This window comes from Carassius auratus, chromosome 31 (genome assembly GCF_003368295.1).
Source record: "Carassius auratus strain Wakin chromosome 31, ASM336829v1, whole genome shotgun sequence".
Taxonomy (NCBI): Eukaryota; Metazoa; Chordata; class Actinopteri; order Cypriniformes; family Cyprinidae; genus Carassius; species Carassius auratus.
The window spans coordinates 3515548-3534573 of NC_039273.1; the positions used below are offsets into that span (position 1 = coordinate 3515548).

Below are 19026 nucleotides of genomic sequence, written 5' to 3' on the forward strand. Positions count from 1 at the left end.
TGTTTATTCTTCTTCTTCTTCTTATTATTATTATTATATTATTTAAAACTATGTGTACTGTGTTTAAGCTAACTGAGACGTGTTATACTTATATATCACTGCTCTTTTTGTTGTTATTGATTGCTTCAATTGTCCTCATTTGTAAGTCGCATTGGATAAAAGTGTCTGATAAATGTCTAAATGTAATGTTATTTAATGTAATATTATAAACATATATATATTATTCTGATCTGTAGTGTGTGTGTGTGTGTGTGTGTGTGTGTGTGTGTGTGTGTGTGTGTGTGTGTGTATATATATATATATATATATATATATATATATATATATATATATAGAAAGTACTTAAATGTTACAAAAAAGTACTGTGAATAATATCACGTTGTATAAGGTATACACTATAAATTAATCAAAAGCTGTAATACTTACATTGCGATCTTTTATAGGATTACACACTTAACTCCACAAACAAAACACCAAACATTTCCAGGCAAACAAACAAACAAACGATCGTAATAATTCGAATAAACTCTAAAATATTTGGGTTAAAATGTATATGATTGATATAGCGGGTGCTAGGGTATATCAGTTTCTATTTGATTAGTGTCAAAGAGTGTTCTAAATCAGATATTTGAAATTACTTGGATTTTTTTTTTCTTTTCAAAAGTGTCTCTTCGCTTTTAATGACAGCGGAACGAAGGTTCAATTAGTTGTTTCCAGTCGGGAATATTTCTGTTCGGACCGCTTCAGCGTGACAAACAAAAATAAACATTTCTGAAATATAGGTTTAAAAAAACATGTAGACCTTGCAAAACGCAGGTTATATTAAAATTCAAGCTAAATATTTAAAGTTACAGTTGCGGCGTCCATACGCTAGGCATTCAGAGTGAAGTCGCTTTTTATTTTCACGCAGACAGCGGTTTGTTTTGGTTTCATTTCTTCTGAATATCACTGTGTTTAAAGATGGCAGGACTGGAGCTGCTCTTCAACTGCGTAGCAAACTCAATAACCTCTTCCCAAGATGCTCTGATTTGTTTTGTACACTGGGAAGTAGTGAAAAGTGGCTATAAATGTCTGGGCATTGGAGATGAGGTAAGGCAATGCTGACTTTTACTCTTTATACGTGGTAATCTGTCGCAATAAATCAGGCATGTGCGTTTACTACAGTGTCATACAAAAAGACACATAAGTCACACTTAAAATATCTGGTTGTCATTGCATTACGTAAAATATCAAACCAACATACATCTGCAGCAAATTGTGTACTAGTTTTTTAAGTGCAAGGAATCACAAATATTTGCCTGATTAGAAATTATCAATTTTCCAAACAGCCTAAAGATGGAGAGAAGAAGTCAGAACTGCTTCCAGCCGGCTGGAGTGAAAGCAAGGAGCTGTACGCACTCAGATACAGATCAAATGATGACAAGTCAAACCTGCTGCTCAAAGCCTTCACAGTGGATTCAACCCTGATCTTCAATCTAATGGTAATAAAGCTGAATTACATGCAGTTCAGTCATTACTGCACGGCCTGCCATCACAGATGAGAGATTAATGTCAGACTCAATGTTTTTATCACATCTTTTGCAGGACTCCACGACAGAAAAAGTAACCGATCTCACAGTTAACATCAGTGAGTATGTTGATGAAGCCAATCTGCAGACTTTTGAAAGGTTTGTGAACTTATTTGTGTGCAGTTTCATGGTTTTTATGCACTCCATTATCAGTGCAAAATGTCTAAAATGTTTTACACCATTTTCTGGCCTGTTTTTCATGTTAATGGGGTGTTATATGTTATAAAAAACTTAGATTTCTTTACTGTAGGTTACAATTTTAACAACCCAGTCGTGGGTTAGGGGAGAAGAATTAGAAAAATTATATGCACAATGATGCAACATCATTTATATTCGTGTAAATACACTTGTATAAAGGTTTGGAACTGTTTATATTTTTTAAAGATGGTGATAGTTTTAATTTGCCAAGCATGGCTTAAATTGATCAAAAAACAACGTTGCAAATTTCTGTTTCATATAAATGCTTAAATATTTTTAAAACTTTGTTCATCTGAGAATCTTCTGTGTTCGAATTTCTTTTAATTTTTTTAAATAATTACTTCTGGACATATTCAGGCTCTCTTTCTTTCAAAAAAATGTTCAATGCTTACGTATTTGGGATGGTTTTAATATCATACGTGTTCTCTAGCCATCATAAATCATAAGACACAACAATACAATCTTCAAAAACATGTATAGATGAATCAAAAATAAATGTATACCTGCTTTAACATATCCATTCTGCTCTTTCAGCGTGTTTAAGAACACAGACGAGCTGATCACGAAGCTAAAGTCCTCACTGCTGCCCCCTAAAAAAGAAGAGGGTCAAGGAAAAACAGAGAAGAAGACAAAAAGCGAAAGAGTCTCAAACTTAAGGGACCCTCACAGTGATCCTCTCCTGATCCCAACCAGAGGCCCTCCAAGCAGACACCCACACAACTGGTGAACTTTCATCAACTCATTCCTTTATCTCATGCAAATTATAGATCAATTTTAGGGGTGTCAACTTTTTAAGGGAATTTCTGGGTCATTTTGAGATCCAGTCAGTGGAGATTTGTCTAGCACAGTTGCCCTAACAGCATTCAAGCTGCCAGCGGTTCACAAACATCTGTTTGATGGCAGGTGAAAATATGCACAATGAATCATTTGTGATTTCACTTTTATGGTCAGTGCTGTTTAAAAACAGCTTAAATATGAAATAGGATAGTCAGTCCCCTGTGTTTATACTCTCATGGTCTGTAGGTCTATCATCTCACCAGCCAACAGAATAATTAACTAGAAAATACTTAAAGTATAAATACAGGACTGCTAAAACTAATTTCAAGAAAAATTACAAATTAAATTTTTAAAATGTTAAATGCAGAAATAAAAAATGAGAACATTTCAGAACGTTTCTGAAATGTCTTTCTTTGTGTGTTGTTTTTTTTTAGGCCTGATCCGATGGCTCCATTTGCCGCAGGCGGTGCCGATCTGGACCCTTTCGGGTGAGAAATCTCATCAATTATTTGTCAAAACAGTCAACTTTAAATGCATCATGCGTGTTGACCTGTAGATACAGAAGTATCTTTGGACCACCAAAAATGCTTGGTTTGTCCTCTTAGAATAACAGATATCAAAGAATATTTAAGAATATTTGCACCTTCAAGGAACGACCATGCTCACTGAATTATTAATTGTTCTTGTTCTTGGTTCTTTCTCTAGGGGAAGAGGAGCAGGAGGGATGATTGTGGATCCATTACGTGCCGGGTTTCCACGCTCAGGGTTTGACCCCTCCTCTGGTATTCCTGGAGTCCTTCCTCCCGGCGCTGTGCCCCCTGGTGCACGCTTTGACCCATTCGGGCCGGTTGGGCGACACAGACCTGGGTAAGAGCTTTAATGGTCTATTTACAGTTTGAGTTTCTGTTGTAAAACTGCCACTACCTCATTTGACATCATATCATCACCTCTGATAAATTTGTTTTGCTCTACCTTTCAGGCCAGACCCTGATCACATGCCTCCACCAGGATATGATGACATGTTCATGTAGACGCACTAACATCCCATAGTTCTCGCTGTTCTGCAGTGATATGCACCTTGTGTTTGAATAAACTATGTTGTGGTCAAACAGAATTACTCTTAATAATTCTGTTAAATAATTATTATTAAAAATATAACGCAGTTGGTTTTCATTTTGAAATTGCCACAAAAAATTATAATAATAATCACTGATAATTCAAGATTTTCAGATTTTCTTTGTTTGCCCTTTTTTGACTCCTGCACTGGTCAGTTAAACTGCTTTTATTCTGTCATATTTCTCCAATGTGATTAATATTTTTGTGATATTAAAGATACTGTTAAAATAGCTTATACCTTCTAAAACTGTCAAGATTTGAGTCATACTGGTTTGCTATTAATTTTCTAGATAATAAAACATTTGAAAACAACCAATTTCATTGACTGATGCACCAGTCATATACTATTGTTGTTTGTTCTTTATATTGTATGTAATGTGAATTATTTTGTAGTTTTCACTTTAAGTCATTGTTTTAGTAATTCTATTGAGTTTTAATCATTTTTATTAGATATTTTTATTATTAGTTTTTCAATAAATGAATACTTTTTATTATACATATTTATTTATTACCTTTAGTTTATTTCAGTACTTCAAGTTAAACTAAACTACAATGATAAACTACCGAAAATAAATAAATTAAATATATATATATATATATATATATATATATATATATATATATATATATATATATAGTTTTTTTCTGTTAACATTTCTGTTCCTGTGGTTCAAGTGGTAGAGCATTGTTAGCAGCACAAGTTTGTGGGTTTGATTCCCAGGGAACACATGTTAGGTAAAAAATGTTAGCCTGAATGCACTGTAAGTTGCTTGGGATAAAGTACCAAAAGTATTTTTTAATGGTTTTAGTTAACAATAATAACTGCTTGACCACCCCAGTAACACACTTTAGTGCACTATTGCATGGTAAACACCCATCACATTTTTTTTTTCATTAGAGTAAAAATATAGTTTAAACGTATCATCTGAAATGTTACATGTGCTTATATCTGTGTAAGGGCTTTTCATCTACGAGTAATTGCACTGAACTTGCTCTCCGGTCTCTTTAAAGAATCAGTAGATAAAAGCAAAGCTTCTGGAGATGGTGGCTTCAGTGAGAGGGACAGCAGCAGCAGATGTAGTGGAAATCAATGCCTGTAATGGACACAGTGAATCATGATGACCAAACTGTCAGTGTGACCGACTGTCCTCTACTGCCAGAGATAAAGACACCCTTGAGTGTCCTCTAAGCATGACTGCACTAATTATACTGTCAGAATTATGTGACAATTTGTTTAGGGGTTTTAGAAGATATAGAACTAGATATAGAGTCAGGATACAGAAAAAACACATTTGTGCTTCACATTTAATGGGATACTATACCATGCTATTTTTAGGTTCTTCGCCGTTCCATGTATATGAATGACTCAAATGGGTATAGCAACAAAACCATTTATTTCACGCAGTTTGAAAACTGTATAAAAGGTGACACATTTGCCTTGAATACACATGAAGTGGTTACAGACTTGAAATGCACAGCTCACATTGTACACATGCAATTCAAACACCCCCGCTCTCTACATTAAAAAAAACTGATTGACCCAAAAGTACTGTGGTACTGGATTTCATTTGAATACATAACAGTCTGTTTGGCCCACACAAGCATTATGCACATCATTAAGCCTCTGCAGTGTTGTGTGTGTGTGTGTGTGTGTGTGTGTGTTTTCTAGGAGCTCTTTATAGCCTGACTTCATGATTAACCTTCACAGATTGTACACTGATGATAATTTATTAACAAAGATGAGCAGCTGCTTCTAACGATTACAAGCCCCATCATTGTGCTCATTTGTATAGCATACTGCCCTACTACATTTAATATTTCTGCAATACCTGCACTTTTTCAGTATGCATGTTGCAGTACACAATATTATTGAAATAACCATATTTATTCAGGAAATTATTTGTGGTTGCATTTTTTTTTATTAAAACTGCTGTAAAAGCAGTAATATTGTGAAATATTCTAATTTAAAATAACTCTTTTCTATTTGACCATATTTTAAACTGTAATTAATTTCTGTGTTACAAAGCTGAATTTCCAGTCTTCAGTGTCACATGATCCTTCAGAAATAATTCTATTATTCTGATTTGCTGCTCAAGAGACATTTCCTATTATTATAGGTGTTAAAACAGTTGTGCTGCTTCATATTTCTATGGAAATATTTTGTTACGTTATAAATGACTTAACTGTAACTTTCGATCAATTTAATTCATTCTTGCTGAAAAAAAGTATAAATTTATAAAAAAAAATAAAAAAAACGCTTTCTTGATACAATGACTTGCTCAGTTCAGGCTGTCCTTTTGTAAAAGCATTACGACATTTCCTAATGTCTTTAAATGACACTGACATTCATTTAGGGGCTTGTGCAGCAATGTGACCAACAGCACAGATTTGATGGAAGATAAATGCTTAGTGTGCTCAATACTAGTTCCTCTGTGCATACAAGACTATATTTTACACAACTGAAGATGTGAAAGCAATTTACCACGTTCCCTTTTACTTATACCTTTACATCACACCATAACCAACATCTTACAGTTAATACTATGATTTAATGATGTATCAATGAAACATTTCCAACTAGTCCATTTCACTTTAAACAGCACTTAGTTAGTGATGCATCAAGCAGCATGTGAACGCATCACACTTTTTACACCACCAAATATTCAAAGGACAGTATAGAGTAGTTCACACAATTCAAACAATTCTCCAAATCTGTTCTGATGATCTACATCTTCTTGGATGGCCAGAGAGTGAGATCTTGGATTTTGGATACCCCGCACCTGGAAACATAACTTTGCAGGGTAATCTTTACTACATCTATGGTGTGTAATACATCTGCTTAGTTTTGATTACAATCTTGATTTTGAAAAGTCTACTTCTAGAAAAGTCAGCTACTACCTCAGTAGGAAAACCAGAGTAAAGTGAGGACAGCTTCATCTGGGATCACGTACATGAACCTCTGCTTATGTGATATAACATCAGCTTTGTTTTGAAAGGGTTGGTGATGAGCATATTCTTAAAGCATACAGTAGCATGTATCTGTTGTGTCATTATGAAGACAACAACCTTGTAACCTGAACACTGATATGGAAACATATATAATATTTCTCTACTGGTATCTAATGCATATTGCACCATTACAGTAAATGTTAATTTTTTTTTTTTTTATTGTTAGAAGAAATCTACTAATTTACCATACTGATAAATATTGTTAAATTTAAAACGTTAAGCATTCACATGTCTATTCCCTTGGTTGCGGTACATTGCCTTCACTCCAAGAATGTGGGTTGATGACAACGAGTAAGTGTGAGACACATATACAAAACACCAACAGTATACAAATAGAAACAAGCTTAAATGTGTTCACGGTGAACATTTGTAACGTCTTAAGGCATATTGCATCCTTGGATAATCAAAGCTTGTATATGGGTTATTCCACTCATAGTGACTCTAGTGGTGTTATAGATTATACAGACATTTATTTCAAGTTTTGTAAAGTAGCTGATGGCTGTTTGTTCTGCAGCATGTTGAGTTATTAGGATACTTCACCGTTGTGCTTTCATTCAACAGTCTTTTGAGTTTTTAACTTTTCTTTTTGCATCGTCACATTCTGTGTTTTTGCGTGTTTTCGGTAGCACTTTATTTTACAGTCCTGTTCCTCATGTACATACTATGTACTTACTATAGTAATTACAATAACTGTGTAAAAACTAGGTACTAACCCTGAACCTACCCCTAAACCTAACCCTAACCCATGTAGTTACCTTGTGTTACCAGAACTTTCTTAGATAAATACACTGTTAGTACACTATAAGTACATGTAAGTACACGTACTGTAAAATAAAGTGCAACCGTGTTTTCTTTGTTAATATGACAGTGCTCGCAAGTCAGCATGACTAGGTTACTGTATGTGAAAACATGTCACATTTGACCCCAGAATTGAAAGGAGAAAATAAGAATGTATATTTTGGGACAAAAGAAAATGAAACCTGTTTTATAGGATTAACAATATTTTGCATTGTGACATAAAATTGTTTAATGATGGCTTCAATTTTAAAACCAAAGACAGTACAACCATTTTTCACATTATTGCATGACTCATTTTTTTTTGTTGTAAAATGAGAATGTAAAATGAGACAGGTTGCCTTCTGTGAGTTCAAAGTTTGTTTTCATGATTTCAGCATTAACTGTCTGTTTATATATATATATATATATATACATATACATATATATATATATATATATATATGTATATATATATATATATATATATATATATATATACATATATATATATATATATATATATACATATATATATATATATATATATATATATATATATATATATATATATATATATATATATATATATATATATATATATATATATATATATATATATATATATATATATATATATATAAACATTATACTTAAGAAATCTAAGATGGAAGTGAAAGAATCTGCCATTGAACATCTACCCGACAGAGGGCACTATTGCAATATTAGCAATTAGTTTGTTTTCTTCCTTTCCCAGGTATATGTGAAAATACAAAAAGATTCAATTCAAATAAGTTTCTCAGTGTAATTACAATTGAAGTGATTAATCTAGTCTTTATGTAATCTACTTTTTGTTTTCTCTTTTGATCAATTAATTAATAATTCAATTATTTTATTATATATTCAAAATAATTAAGCAAGTTGCTTTTTTCAGACCAATTTGCTTTTTGAGACAAAAACATTTATTTAAGCTGCCTTGCGAGCACTATTTCCATCAAGGTTCAAGTTTTTCAATGTGATTCAGCTGTCCTACGTGTTTAGCATTCCAGAAGGAACCGGATTACCGTTCGCAGCGTCTGCAGTGGTGTTCGGTTCACATTCCACAAGCGTCTCCCTCCCATCTCCCTCAGCTAACTGTCTCATCCTCATATTAATGGATCCGTAGGATTTCATGGGTCTTCTAGCGAAAGTCCTGCGGCGATACAGTTCCCCTTTGCATATAGACACCATTAATAAAACCGATAAGAGCATTCCCCCAAGAGTGAGCAAGCCAAGTCCAGCGATAATACACTTGTCGAGGTGAGAACCGAGTTGTGCGTAGTACATCTCTAGTTTCTCCATCTGGCGTGCTGTCACTTTGTCCGGGTTGACTTTAGCCTCTCTTGGGATTGTGTATGCAATTACCACTAATATAATTCCACTTACGAGGAAAATGAGTGCGAAAATGAAGCCGTAGTCCACCGGGTGGCTGCTATACTCAAGCTCAGGTTCGTCTTCGGAGCGCGGTGACAGCACTTCTCTCCGAATAGGCAGCGGATTCGACTGAGAGTCAATGGACGTGAACCCAGGACCAGATGTTCTGGAGGTAACACGGATCCTCGTTCCCGAATCCTCATCCTCAAACGATGCGTTCTCGATGCCAGCCGCAGGCCAAAGTCCTGAAGCCTGAGGAGGTTCTCGTCTACTCCTATCCCCCAGTTCACGGAGCTCCACAGCATTCAGAGACTCCATCGACACTGACCACTTTCTCTCATGGTGAATCAAAAGCCTCTTATTTCACCTTGCAAAAAAGAATAGCATACAGTATATTATGTTTTGCACCATGAAAGCATACAGTACAGTAGATGCCTTTGAAATATTTATAACAGCAATTAACTCAGATCAGTTCATATCCAGTCCATTCCAATGAACATCACTTTGGTTTTCTAGGGTGTGCTTGAATATTTTATATATATATAATTTATTTTATTTTATAAAACATGACAGCCTGTAAACAAAAAACTGTAAACTGTAAAACTGCTAAATGTGGTTTTAGTACTAATCACCTTACAAACTGTGTCCAAAACTCAATCAGGTTATCTTCAGACCAAGACAGAAGTTATCAAATTGGTATTTTTACATCCAAACCAAAAGCTTGTGTAGTGACAATGGAAGTAGGCATTCACATTGCTTATGGTTTGACATTCAATTTGGAGCCTTTTTTTCTCTTTGGGAACATGTTAAAGTTTCTTTCCCAACTGCTACTACAACTACTGGAGATCCAAAAGTAATGTTTAATCAACAATATTATATATATATATATATATATATATATATATATATATATATATATATATATATATATATATATATATATATATATAATGAAATTTCCTTTAATTGAAATTTAAATGGTTTCCACACACGCCTCCCCAACCCTCCTCCAAATAACAGGTGAATAGAGTGAATTTATTATTTTCTTTTCTTACACGTCAATTTTAACTTTTATACATTCAAAATTACAATTTAAAGCATCCAAATTCGATGTAACCTCTCTCAAGCCACGCAAATTTTAACATTCCTTGCAATGCCATGACATAAATGGAATGATAAATTCCTATAAGTTACAATAGCATTTGTTTCTTTGTTCAAAATCATGATTGTACAGATTGCCCGTTTGACCCGAGCACGTGCATCTGCGGTGTTGACAGATGAGGACATCTGACATTTCAATAGTTTTCGGGCTTGTTTTCGTGCCATATTTGAAACGAATACTGATGAAAGAGCCCACAACACACAAACAACCATCTGGATTATCTGCGGAGACATCTTTAAGCCCCTCCGATATGATTTACCAGAGAGTGGCCCGTATTACCTGGCTTCTCTAAGCGCGTAAAAATCGCATTTCATAAGAGCGAAAATAACTAGGCTACAGTATTTATCCGTGCCAGCTCACATATGCGCGTTATGTAAGTTTATAGTTTCAGATATGACCTTGTAACACCACAAGCGTTTTATGTTTTCCTTTGAATATTTACAAAACAGCTTAATTGAAATACAAATGTAGCGCGCGCCATTAAGCACCTGCTAGTACGCTCTTCGCTTGGTTAATGTTATCTGTGAGAGAAAGCGAGCTTACCTTCAGGCGATCGCTCCACAGATAGCATAGTAACGGTGGGATGCTCCTGACAGGAAAACCTTTATCAAGGAGATCTCGAGGAGAGATTTAGCCATGCGCGATAGATACACTGTCATTTTAAAGAATTAAACGCGAATGCAACAACACGTCAGATTATTCATCATCAATACCGCAGCCCACTGCTGTCGAGGCACACATTGCGTTTTATGGGTTAACGTTAAGGAAATGCTAATTTAGTATGCACTAGATCAGCTTAATTGGTGTTTCTATGGTGGTATGCGTTATATTTAATTAAATATAAAAAGTATATGTTTATTAATTAAATTATATAATCAGGTGAATTATTAGAATCTACTTAAATCTAGTGTTGGAGTTTAATCATGAACTGTGTATTATTTATGAATTGGTTCATACTAAAAGACTGCTGTTTGTTCATCCATTTGTCAAAAAATAATAATATTTGCACTCCTTTTCCACCTTGTACCTACCTTGACATTGATGTTACTAAGAGTGTGCCAAAGGGAGATCAGATAATATCCTTCATCTGCCATCCAGGTATATCAATAATAATATTTAAGTTGTATAAATACAAGTAGCATATATATTTCTTAAGGTTTTTCTAATTAGTGTCCATCAGTTTCAATGTTGGAAACACAAACAGATGTTATAAGCACAAAAAAGCCAGGTGGTGGGCCAAGGGCATATATGTCAGTATATATGGGTGCATATGTCAGCAAAACACAATTAGACAATACTATGCATTATTACCAAATATATACTTTTTTTTCTTTCAACCTTGTAATTACATTAAGTACAACTACATTAATGACAAACACTGTTTCAGTTTAGTAAGCTAAATGGATGTGGTTGGCAGGTTGATATAAAATTTAACATCGACATTTTTGGTCTTGGAGCCACGGTTAAACAGAAGTAACATTTTACACATAAATGGAAATGAAACGTGTAAATAAGAGTACTTACAATCCTTGTATATCCGATCCCAGTATCATGCAATACTTTGATGAAAGGCAATGCATGTATGCAATAAGTAAACTGAGAATTTGATAAATAAATGTATGACTAAACATTCATCTTTGATTATTTGCATCTTTCTCAAATTAACAGTACATCAATTTTAATCAGGCATCTGCGGGACACCGGCCGTCGATTGGGTCCTTTCCTTAGAGTTCCACAAATCTACGCATTCACCTGAAGAACTCAATGGCGACGGCGTATATGCGAGATCAGGATTGACTTTAAAGAATGGCAGGTCTGAACGTGTTTATTTCTGTCTTTTTAAACTTTATAGATAGCTTATTTGAGACTGCTACGATCATATATTGTTAAACATGTGATCGGACGGTTTATTTTCGTGCTAACACATAGCCAACATGCTACTCGTACTAGAAGTCCGGTTAGCCAACACGCTAGCATCACAATGTTTTATTGTTCATATCTGTTTTGTTTTGAAGTCATCATTTAAAAAACACAATCTGAAAAGTAGAATGTACATAATTATTTATAATGTCAAATTAATTGCTAGATTTATATCTCTTTAACACATTCGTGTAAACAATGTAAGGAATGTCTATCTAAATAGAGAAATTCAGTGTACAGTTAAAATGTTTAGGGGTGTGCAAAGTACTAAAAAAATGAAATATTGAAAATGTTCTTAATTACTGAAATTATTTCTCTTTTGTAGTTGATTCTCAGTAATTTATGTAAACAAACCGTGTATGCAGTGTCAGACTAAATGGAGAAACTTAATTGTTTTCCTTAAAACGACTGCTTTTATTAGATATCTAAATGTTTCACTATTTTATTTATTTTGTAGTATACACACCCATAAACTTATTAAAGTTATTAAAAGACATAACTTTTTAATATTGAAGCATCCAATTAATAAGCCAGGAATATTTAGGCTAAATTTGCACTATTTTGTCTACATTTAACATTTTGAGAGGTATGCAAAGTGTAAAAACAATCAAAACACAAACTGAAATATTGGCCATGTCCGTAATTGTCAAACTAGTTACCGCATTTTTACCTTTGTTGACAATTAATGATGTAAACAGTGTAGGAAATGCCAGTCAAAAAAGGGAAATCTTTATTTTATATATGAAAAAAATGTATTTTGATATTATATATCCGTATGTTTTGCTATTTGTTTATACTTTAAAACCACTAAACAAAATGTATGCAGTTATTAAAATAAGCTAAAAGTTTTAGTATCATATTAATGTCTATTAAATCTTCCTTTTGTGGAACATTTATTGTTTAACTAGTCAAATATGATTTCAAAATGGAAATGGTGCGGTCTTGTTTTGTAGCTAGAATTGAGCTTGTTGTCATGTAGAATTCAAGGCCAGAAACTATAAATAGCACAATTTCTTAAAATACACGCATGCTTTGACTTTGGTGCCTTATAAGGAGGTGTGAGTAAAACTATTGTAAGCTGTGCGTATTAAATAGTTTTATTTTTCTCTCTCCTTTTCCAAAGGCCTCGTCTGGTATTTGGACGCCGCGTCTAATCCCTCACAGATACACAAGGGATCTGTGATTGTGTAGTGTCACGTCAGATATCTGAGCTCATACTAGGCGGCACAGCACACAGAGACCATGTACTGCCTCCAGTGGTTACTCCCGGTGCTCCTGATCCCCAAACCCTTAAATCCAGCCCTGTGGTTCAACCACTCCATGTTCATGGGCTTCTACCTGCTCAGCTTCCTGTTGGAGAGGAAACCGTGTACCATTTGTGCCTTAGTCTTCCTGGCGGCATTGTTTCTCATCTGCTACAGCTGCTGGGGAAACTGCTTTCTGTACCACTGCCATGATTCTCCACTGCCGGACTCAGCACACGACCCCAACATTGTGGGCACCTAGGCTCGGTTTTTAACATGGACAACCCCGGACTGCGATTACAAGAGCCACTGGGAAGTTTCGGTTCTTTAAACCCATGTTTACACCTGCTCTCCTCTGTAACCCGTAACAAATCACGATTTGAATCTTCTCGCAGGGGCGTCTGAAGCTTGCATGGGATCCATTCTCGTTGTATTCGGTGCACATTCTTTCATTTCTGGATGCTGAATTTTTCCAAAGGGGTAGATGATAATGTGTGCGTTTGTGTATATTGCCATTTTGGGTTTTTGTTCATGTGTCAATAATCAGTATGAGTACAAGTGTTAAGCGGATAGACGGCAGATGAATTGTCATGCAAATTGAGCTGAAGACATGCTTCTGCATTGCTGAGTTAGCTCAAATGCTGTCTCCACTTTTAATTCAATAAAGTTTCTAATGATCAAAATCGAGCAGCTTTGTGTTTGTACATGTGAAATATCATCTGCTGTTTGACGGTGTGATGCTATAAACAACTTCAGAACAGCTGTGTGGATCAAACATGATTTTACACACCGTTTTTTTCCTTGCAGGTCCATTCTGCGCCAGATAAACGTGCAGTTTTTTGGGGGGAATTGGTGGTTAACCAAATACAACAACCCGTAGTGCTTTTAATTATCAGGGTGAGTCTCATGAAAGCGGTTTCACTAGACAGACCGGCTCACTAGGCAAACATTTTATTCGTAATTAACAGTTGTTTTTAAAGTTGTCTCACCAGGTTTATCAAGTTCTGACAAATATAAAATTGAAATATATAGTTTATAATAAAATAGGGTAACTATTTTACATTTTATAGATGTACAGTATAGATGGAAATTTAATTCACAGTTAAAAAATGTTTCCAAAATTTACTGGAAATGTTCCACCTTTTTGCAACACTAATCTTTGTTAGTTTTAACATAAATACATAATTCAATTGTTAGTTCGTGTTATTTCAGGTCCGTTCAATGTGAACACATACAACTTTTGATTTTAATAATGTATTATTAAAAGTTGAAATGACCATTAAGATTTATGCTTTAGAATCTTTTTTTAATAAACTAATCCAAATTTTAGGACGTGGATATTTAGAGCTGTGAGTGAATGAATCATTTGATTTTGGGTTGCTTTAATAATTTTGATGAACAAGTCAAAGTTCTCTTATTTAAATTTATTGTCAATATATTTCACGTTTAATCATTTTGATACATAAGAAATATAGAAGACAGTTTATTCATAAATATGTCACTTAAAATTATATAAAAGAGAATAGAAAATAATACAACTGCATATTAAATACTTTAATATGTGTACACACACAGATGACATTTTTTAACAAAAACCTTCCAGTCTCAGCATCATCCAATCAGGTAGCAGATTGGGTCTGTGGTCTTCCTATAAGATTGTGATTTCTGTTTCCAGGTTCTTGTAAACCTCGTCCTGGAGCTCATAGATCTGGTCCATACGCTGGAATGCCATGTGACCTCTCTTACCTAAGAAAGTAATTCATTTAAATCAGCTGTGACCGGCACCTCTGTACTTTACAAGAAGAACTGTACACAGACGCAGCCCAAATAGGGACAAAACAGCACATGACACCGATGCAGTAGTCAGAGGTTAAGGGTCACGTACCGAAGGACAGTACAGTCTCCCGTGCAGCGTTCCTCAGGTCTTCATCTGTGGAGCGCCACAGTTCAGCCACGTGCTCTGAGCTCTCTGAGGCCTAAGAAACCACAAAACCACTCAATATTGTGAAATATTATCAATTTAAAATAACTTCTTTCTGAATATTTTTTTTTTTAATTCAATTCATTTCTGCATGCTTCATCATTACTTCAGTATAAACCCATTCTGACTGAACAATTTGTTGTTAGATGACAGAACATACCTTCAGACATTTCAGAGCCAGACAGGCCTCATGTTTAACATGGGTGTTGCTGTTTCTCAGCAGATCTGTATAGTGAACCACTGCCTATAAAACACCCACACAGCTACATCACACACAGAAAGCGCAGCTCACTAAAGCCACACTTAAAACGCTTGAATCTGATTATGTTAGAAAACAAAATGAAGCTGGTTGGGGTTTAAATGGGAATCTTGGTTAGCAACATTCTACAAAATATTTTCCTTTGTTTTTATTTGAAAAAAGGGCAGAAATTTTACTCACCATCAGTTCAACCAAGATATTCACCAGTGGATCCTCTGCAGTGAATGGGTGCCGTCGGAATGAGAGTCCAAAGAGCGGATAAAAACATCACAATAATCCAGGTAATCCACACCAAACCATGCTTTTGTTAAATGAAAGACTGTTTACGAGGAACAAATCTATCATTAACACTTTTTGATGTGAGAGAACAACAGGAGATGTAATTTTTCACTTGATTAAGCATTATTATAGGTTATGGACTGATATTTTTGTCAGAAGCAATAGTTTAATATGTTTCTTACAAACATGCAGCTTTTGGCTTCACACAGCATTAATTGATGGACTGGAGTGTTGTGGATTACTTGTAGATTATTGTGATGTTTTTATCAGCTGTTTGGACTCTCATTCTGATGGCACCCATTCACTGCAGAGCATCCACTGGTGAGCAAGTGATGCAATGCTACATTCCTCCAAATCTGAAGAATCAAACTCATCTACATCTTGGATGGCCTGATGGTGAGTAAATTTTCAGGAAATTTTTATTTTTGGGTGAACTATTCCTTTAAATAATGACTGAATTATGGTTGGACTTTCCCTTTAATTGTTTGGTATGAGAAGCATTTGATGTTTTTTATAGCAACTCTTTTACCTTTGCCCTGAAGGATTTGGACCGCGAGGCCCTGCTGAGGCAGGACGTGGCCGCTGAAGCCACCTTGTGATTGGCGTCTGTCTGTAGCTTGGCCAGGAGCTGGAGGGTGCGTCCCGTCGGCTGCAGCTCAGAGATGCGCTTGCCTTTCAGCTTTTTCAGAGCTCGCCTCCTCTTGGGACTCTCCAGACTGGCTATCAGATACACTGCAGCGAACCGATCCGAGGGAGAAACACAGAGGGAAGTCTCTTAATGAGATCTATTGGGAGGGTGATGGACTGATGATAAAAGCAGTAAACTCACAGTGAACCGATAAAGACAAAAGCATCTCTATTTACTCAATGTCAGACTAGTTTCTCTGATGATTGCATCTTAAAATGAGCTGTGTCTGTGAAGACCGTGAAGCTGTTACCTTCTTTAGAGAGGAAAGAGATGTGCTCCCCAAAGTCAGAGATACTCCATCTGTTGAGGTAGACTAAGAGCTGAAACACAGTCACTCGGTCTGTGGTGCACGGAGTCACAGACGCCATCATACAGCTGCACTGCACCTGATGCAGCAACTGACTGAAAACTGCAGACAAAAGAAGACTCCATCAGGAATCAGAAAGAGAAGACAAACCTTTATTTCTTTTGCAAGTTAGTAAATTATTTCAGTTGTGCGAGAATTACTTTCTAAAAGAAAAATAACAGAACACATAACACAAGATATATTTGTTTTATTTTACAAACAACAGAACAATTATTTTTTAATGTCTGAATATAGTCTTGACATTTCTGAAGCAATACTGAACAGAAGAGATTTATTTCTTACACTTTATTGGGTTTTAGTTTATTAATTAAATTCTGAAGGAAGAATAAGAATAAAATACATACAGCTATTTTAGACAGCAAAAATATGCAATATTTCTTTACAAATTTAGGCTTTTTGAAGAATAGAATAGATCTTTCTTTTTCATGGAAAGCTTACTAGACTATTTCAAAGGGAAAATAACTCTTAATAATCAATGCATAGAATAGAAATATTTCCATAAAAAAATACGGTATAATCATAATAGTATTAATATATTAAGAATATTAACATAAATCATATAGTAAAATATAACATTTAATTCCATTATTTCATAAATTTGATATATTAAATATTATTAGAGATTTATTTACAAACTAATGTATTTTAGTTGTTTGAAAATTAAACATTGACTTCTAAAGGACAAATATAATAAACATATATTATATTACACAAAGATAGTTCAATTATTTTAAAGCCAATACAAGTAGTATTTTTAAAGAGACACCAATTCTTAGCAGAAATGCCTATAATAGAAATATCCTTCAGAAAAATACGCTGCTACTGCTACTATTAATAATCCTCATACAGTGAATTATAATATAAAAGTATATACCACTATCCTATACATAATAAGATATTATTAGATATTTATTTACAAATGGATGGACTGTATTGTTGTTGGATAAATAGAATGGAATAGAATAGAATGGAAATAAATTCTGAGCAACGAGTAGAACAGAACAGAATAAAACAGAAAGGTCCTGCAGAAATTAATTCATTAATATTTAAATAGTTTGTGAATGAAATCATCAAAGAAGAAAAATATATAATAATAAAATATCTTCTAAAATGTATTCCTTTATTTTATTGTATTCCATTCTGCCTCGGAAGCATTATTTCATCAGTTTGTGGATTCAGTTCTTAGGAAGCATTGGAAAAGAACAGAGCGGCTGACCTTCATCAGCCTGGCCTGGCTGTTTGGCTTTGACTTTGTGGATGTAATGTTTGCGCAGTGTCCTGAGAAACCCATCCGTGGAGCAGCAGAAAGACGAGTCACTCTCGCAGCACTCCTTCCAAAATACTTCAATCCCCTTAGGAGCTCTGGCCAACACTGACACACATCCACACACATGACTAATGCATCTAGAGCGCTTCACACTGACACGGGAAAGAGCCTGTGATCGTCGGCAGTATAAAGTAACAGTCACAGCACATAACTGCATATTCTAGGGTTACCCAATACCCTTAAACACTATGGGAAAGAAAATCTGTTATAATTGATCATAAACTCTGTCATATTAAAAGTTAGCGTTTGCAGGAAATCTATAAATCTCAATTATTAGTATCTGAGAAAAAACTATTTTCAGTCGTTTATTTACTCATTCAAGGCCTGGTATGTTGCTGTACTTACGCTCTGTAACTGAGATCTCCTCGATCATCTTCTGTGACAAAGCACTGATTTTTTCCAGCATGTCAACTTGCCGCAACAGCTCCTCCGTGATGTCTTTGTGTACAAGATCAGAGTCCGAACATCTCAGAGCCTGGAAGAAGACAGAATGTGGACTTATGCAGACACAAAGAAACAATTATGTTGACAAGAGTCTGATGATTTGGTTAGACTGATTCCTCACCCTCAGCAGCACTGCGCAGACACTGAGGTGGGTTTCAAGAGCTTGATCCAGACTGTAGACCCCTGTGCTGAGTGATGGCTTTACTGCACCATCTCCTCTGTGTCTGACCAGTCCTTCAGCCGGGTCTTTTGAGGCATTATCCTGAGATAACAGATGCATGCTTTTCAGGCTGTTCTCATTGACTGAACCAATCCTAGTGAGAGAGAGAGAGAAAATTACAAATTTTATATATATCTTAATTCAATTATTTTATTATAATAATGAATACTATAATATTATCACTATTTAAATTTTTTACATTAACCATGTTATACAATTATATTTTTATATGCCAGAAATGTTTTGTAATATCATATCCATGTAAAGGCATTTAAACATC

General features: G+C 34.8%; 4 protein-coding genes across 7 annotated transcripts in view; 2 read left to right on the forward strand and 2 right to left on the reverse strand.

Annotated features, from left to right (window-relative positions):
- The first annotated feature begins 732 nt into the window (after positions 1-732).
- On the forward strand, positions 733-3976 carry LOC113050238 (proteasome inhibitor PI31 subunit-like). The gene is made up of 7 exons (XM_026213023.1): positions 733-1089; positions 1329-1481; positions 1585-1667; positions 2301-2489; positions 2978-3031; positions 3249-3410; positions 3523-3976. Exons 1-7 carry the CDS (start codon positions 961-963, stop codon positions 3572-3574), a joined length of 822 nt encoding a protein of 273 aa, XP_026068808.1. The 5' UTR covers positions 733-960; the 3' UTR covers positions 3575-3976.
- A 4434-nt stretch (positions 3977-8410) lies between these two features.
- Positions 8411-11698, reverse strand: LOC113050239 (transmembrane protein 74B-like). Of its 2 annotated transcripts, none has more exons than XM_026213026.1 (2): positions 11542-11698; positions 8411-9222 (listed from the first exon to the last, which is right to left on the reverse strand). In XM_026213026.1, the coding sequence occupies exon 2, from the start codon at positions 9171-9173 to the stop codon at positions 8472-8474; it is 702 nt and encodes a 233-aa protein (XP_026068811.1). In that variant the 5' UTR covers positions 9174-9222; positions 11542-11698; the 3' UTR covers positions 8411-8471. The 2 variants fall into 2 exon arrangements, with proteins under 2 accessions (XP_026068811.1, XP_026068809.1); XM_026213024.1 differs by lacking the exon at positions 11542-11698 and adding an exon at positions 10561-10742.
- A 111-nt stretch (positions 11699-11809) lies between these two features.
- On the forward strand, positions 11810-13868 carry LOC113050240 (bladder cancer-associated protein). The gene is made up of 2 exons (XM_026213027.1): positions 11810-11830; positions 13061-13868. Exon 2 carries the CDS (start codon positions 13180-13182, stop codon positions 13441-13443), a length of 264 nt encoding a protein of 87 aa, XP_026068812.1. The 5' UTR covers positions 11810-11830; positions 13061-13179; the 3' UTR covers positions 13444-13868.
- Positions 13869-14590: 722 nt separating this feature from the next.
- The window catches only part of LOC113050241 (RIPOR family member 3-like), a 30660-nt gene continuing 26224 nt past the window's right edge, over positions 14591-19026 (reverse strand). For all 3 annotated transcript variants that reach the window (XM_026213029.1, XM_026213028.1, XM_026213030.1), the window contains 8 exons: positions 18648-18840; positions 18428-18557; positions 17972-18127; positions 16639-16797; positions 16230-16432; positions 15323-15406; positions 15067-15157; positions 14591-14927 (listed from right to left, as the gene is read on the reverse strand). In XM_026213029.1, the coding sequence (XP_026068814.1) occupies positions 14830-14927; positions 15067-15157; positions 15323-15406; positions 16230-16432; positions 16639-16797; positions 17972-18127; positions 18428-18557; positions 18648-18840 (1114 nt within the window). In that variant the 3' untranslated portion in view covers positions 14591-14829. The remainder of the gene's footprint in view (positions 14928-15066; positions 15158-15322; positions 15407-16229; positions 16433-16638; positions 16798-17971; positions 18128-18427; positions 18558-18647; positions 18841-19026) is intronic.

What these genes read in the sequence shown, in the direction of transcription:
- LOC113050238 (XM_026213023.1), top strand. Translation starts at nt 961, where the DNA reads ATGGCAGGACTGGAGCTGCTCTTCAACTGCGTAGCAAACTCAATAACC. An exon ending in CCCTGATCTTCAATCTAATG is followed by an intron (nt 1,482 to 1,584) that starts GTAATAAAGCTG and finishes CATCTTTTGCAG; the next exon opens with GACTCCACGACAGAAAAAGT. An exon ending in AGCAGACACCCACACAACTG is followed by an intron (nt 2,490 to 2,977) that starts GTGAACTTTCAT and finishes GTTTTTTTTTAG; the next exon opens with GCCTGATCCGATGGCTCCAT.
- LOC113050239 (XM_026213026.1), bottom strand. Translation starts at nt 9,173, where the DNA reads ATGGAGTCTCTGAATGCTGTGGAGCTCCGTGAACTGGGGGATAGGAGT.
- LOC113050240 (XM_026213027.1), top strand. Translation starts at nt 13,180, where the DNA reads ATGTACTGCCTCCAGTGGTTACTCCCGGTGCTCCTGATCCCCAAACCC.